Here is a 3,903-nt window from a genome sequence, read left to right as displayed (position 1 = left end):
GACTCTCTCCAAATACTAGTAAATACTAAGTTTTATAGGCCACATATGGTCTCAGTCATGAATGTCTTTCTTTTAAAAATGTAAAAAAAACATTTTAGTTTGCCCCATACAAAAAAATACTGGGCCAAACTTGGCCTGTGAGTGGTAGTCTTCTAACCCCTGGTATAAAATATCTACTGTATTTTGTTAGAGAAATTGCTCTCTTGAGGCTTTTGATAGCTGTTGCCCAAAGTCAAGCAAAGAAGGACTTTATTTACAGCTGCATGTGGCTGTGACAGAAGTAGGAATGGAGTCTCTGCTCATCCTTGACTCTCCCAGTTTGTCTACTCTCTCATTTAAGTTTGTTAACCACCAACTGTTTATCTTGTGTTAGCAAAATTTCAGGTGTTTCTCTAAAAGTAATTCCTTTGGTTTCTCCAAACCAGGAATTATTAGGTCTTAATACTCAGGTTGCAGGTGTGTCCAACATGTGGCTGAGGATAGCTGTAAATTCAGCCTACACAAAATCATTAACTTACTTTTAAAACATGATTTTTTTGCAAGTTTTAAAAAAAGTTGTCACAATATCAAAAGGTTGGACATACCTGCAGAATAAATCACGATTAAAGAGGGGAATCAAGGGAACTCATGAGTTATTTAGCTAATAATGATGACCTTATACCCCAAATTGACGTATACTTCCTAATGAGTTATCTGTTTTAAAAGATACTTGATTCTCCCATAGGTTAAGTTTTTCTTCAGTACTGGGTATCAATCCCAGGGCCTCGTGTGCTAAGCAGGCACTCAACACAGCTACAGTTTGAGCCCAGATCTATCTCACCCCAAATATCATCTTCCACTTTCCTAATCTGATGTCACATCAAATCTGGATCTAGGTAGGGCTCTTCATTAGCTATTTCTGCCATAAAATACTGCTACTACAAGCCATAATGCTAAAGCTGAGGAACTGAGTTCAAGGCCAGCCTAGACTACAGAATGAGGCCCTGTTTCAAAACAAAACAAAAACCTCTACATTTTGAGGCAAATGTTGCCACAGGAGCAATTTGCACTTTTTCCTTTTTTTTTTTTTTTAATCTCAGAAGGAATGATCATGTTTTTCTGAATCTGGCTAGTTATGCAAAGTGAGGGAAGAGCTTTTTTAAAAAAGCCAGAAAAGCACAGGATTTCAGTACTAAAATAGAAAGGTTACCCTAATTCCAGGTCTTTGGTAAAGATACTAACTAGAATTGATTGCCCACACCACCAAACATGGCACATTTTGTAGTTACAAGTGACTGTGATTTTCCTTTTGCACATGTAAACGGAAGGGGAAAGCCTTAGGAAATTTTGAGAAATGCATTAGACACAGTTCTCTTAAATACAGACGCACAATCAATTCACGGGTGGAAGGAACAGAGTGACCGAGGTTATCGCTTGCGTTCCCCTCTCTGTGTCCTTTTCTTTTCCTTCTCCTTGCGCTCCTGCTTGGCTAGTTTGTCCTTCTCCCTCTGAAGTTTGTCCTGTTCCTTCTTCCTTTGGGACTCATCCCGAAGAGAGTCTCGCTCCAATTTCCGAGCATTTAGAACATCTTCTACGTTGGTGTTTTGGAACAGAGATTTATCAGAACCAATGTTTGTTGTGGAGGCACCCGGATCATCTTTCTCATCTGCTTCGTCTTCTTCGTCGGTCACGTCGGCATACTGGGCCAGCAGGGCTGCTTTCCTCTGCCTCTCCTTTTCAGACACCATCCTGGGCTTCACCACGATCTGTGCCTGCTTCTCAATCAAGGTGGCGATGGCCTGGACCTCATCTTCTTTTTCTACTTTGGTGGTGACATTTTGCGTTTCTGACCATCGTTCCACAATTTCCTTACAGTTATCAAGGAGGGAATCTTCTTCCAGGAAAGCAGAGAGGATACTCTGCAGGGCGTCCAGCTTCTCTTCCTCCTCCTCCTCCTGAAGGACACCCAGAATGTAAGTGCCGTACACGGCTCGGTCCACTCCCAGAGCCTCCAACCGTCCGTCCAGCCAGGATCCAAAACCCCTGCCATCGCCTTCACCGAGGACTGCCGCGGCCACTTCACTGGGCGCCGCCATGCGCCTACCGGACCCAGCATATCTTTCTTGCAGGACAGGTTGCATGTCAAAATTTTGGTGGCTAGGTAGATGCTCCATTCCTACTACTGGGATCTCTACCTGGTTACAGAAGATGCCCAGTTCAGGCTCTGTATCCTCCATTAGTAGGAGTCATCACTAGTGTCACCTTCATAGATTCCTGGAAGTTTCCACTTAACTAAGTTGATGCATCACCCCCCAAATCCATGCAATTCCAGTCACCTCTGTCCATACATTCTCGCTCCATCTTACATTCCACACTTAATTCCTTCTGTTCCCATACCCATTTACCCCCAATCAACCATCAAAATATATTCTATTTTTCCTTTCCATGGAGAACCATTCTCCCCCTTCTCCCACCAAGCGATACTTGTTACTTAGCCTGTCTGGGTCTGTGGATTATAGCATGATTATTCTTTACTTAACATCTAATATACACTTATGAGTGGCATACCTTGGCTTTCTTTCTAGATCTGTATTGCCTTACTCAGAATATATATACTTCCATCAATTTGCCTTCAAATTCCATGATGTAATTATATTTAACAGCTGAGTAATACTTCATTGTATAAACTGCCACATATTTCTTATTCTGCTCTTTGGGTGAAAGACATCTAATTTGTTTGTGGTTTCTGGATAATTGAAATAAAGCTGCTATGAATGCAGTTGAGCATGGGCTCTTGTGGTGTGATGGTATGTCTTTTGGATATATGCCCAAGAGTTGTACAGATGAGTCTTGAGATAGATTGATTTCCAATTTTTTAAGGAAATGCCATATTGATTTCCAGAGTGTCTGTACAAATTTCCCATCCCACAGCAAAGAAGGTGTGTTTCCCCTATTCTTCATCCTCTTGAGCATGAGCTGTCATTTGTGTCATTGATCTTATCCATTCTGACAGGTGTAAGGTGGAATCTGAATTGTACTGATTTGAATTTTCCAGACAGCAAAGTATGTTGAACAGTTCTTTAAATGTTTCTCCAGTCAGGTACTTAAGATTTCTCTACTGAGAATTCTGTTTTAATCTGTACCCAATTTTAACTTGGATTATTTGTGGTGGATTTTTTTCTGATGTCTAATTTCTTCAGTTCTTCACATATTTTTGATATTAGCCCACTACTAGATGTGGAATTTGTGGAAAATCTTTTCCCATTCTGTAGGATGCCATTTTCTCTTGTTGAGGGTGTCCTTTGCATTTCAGAAGCCTTACAGATTCTTAAGTTCCCACTAGTTAATTGTCAATATTAGTGCCTGTGCCATCAGTGTTCTGCTCAGGAAGTTGCCTCCTGTGCCAATGTGTTCAAGGATGTCCCCCACTTTCTCTTCTGTCAGATTCATTATATCTTGTTTTATGCTGAAGTGTCTGATCCACATGGACTTAAATTATGTGCAGCGTCGTAGATTTGGGTTTACTTGCATCCTTCTACATGCCAACATCCGATTATGCACCATTTATTGAAGATGCTTTCTTTCTTTCTTTTTTTTTGCCTTGTGTAATTTTGGCTTTTTGTGAAAAATCAGTAGTTCATAGGTGTGAGGAATTATGTCAGGGTCTTTGATCAATTCTATTGACCCACCTGCCTATTTTTATGTCAATACCATGTATTTTTTATTGCTACTGCTCTGGTGTATAGCATGAAATCAGGGATTGTGATGCCTCTGGAAGTTCTTTTTATTGTATAGGACTATTTTAACTATCCTGTACAATATGAAGTCGAGAATTGCCCTTTCAAGATCTGGGAAGAATATTGCTGAAATTTTAATGGGGATTGTATTGAATCTGTATATTTCATTTGGGATGGTGGCTATTTT

General features: G+C 40.4%; 1 protein-coding gene across 1 annotated transcript; it reads right to left on the bottom strand.

The window, feature by feature from the left end:
• Window positions 1-1,141: 1,141 nt before the first annotated feature.
• Window positions 1,142-2,075, bottom strand: LOC121135851 (coiled-coil domain-containing protein 43-like). The gene has a single exon (XM_040735199.1). The coding sequence runs from the start codon at window positions 2,073-2,075 to the stop codon at window positions 1,407-1,409; it is 669 nt and encodes a 222-aa protein (XP_040591133.1). The 3' UTR covers window positions 1,142-1,406.
• Window positions 2,076-3,903: the final 1,828 nt, after the last annotated feature.

The sequence above is a fragment of the Mesocricetus auratus genome, unplaced genomic scaffold (assembly GCF_017639785.1).
Source record: "Mesocricetus auratus isolate SY011 unplaced genomic scaffold, BCM_Maur_2.0 Super-Scaffold_100043, whole genome shotgun sequence".
Taxonomy (NCBI): Eukaryota; Metazoa; Chordata; class Mammalia; order Rodentia; family Cricetidae; genus Mesocricetus; species Mesocricetus auratus.
Note: the sequence above shows the minus strand (reverse complement) of the source record. Positions and strands in the feature narration are given on the sequence as shown.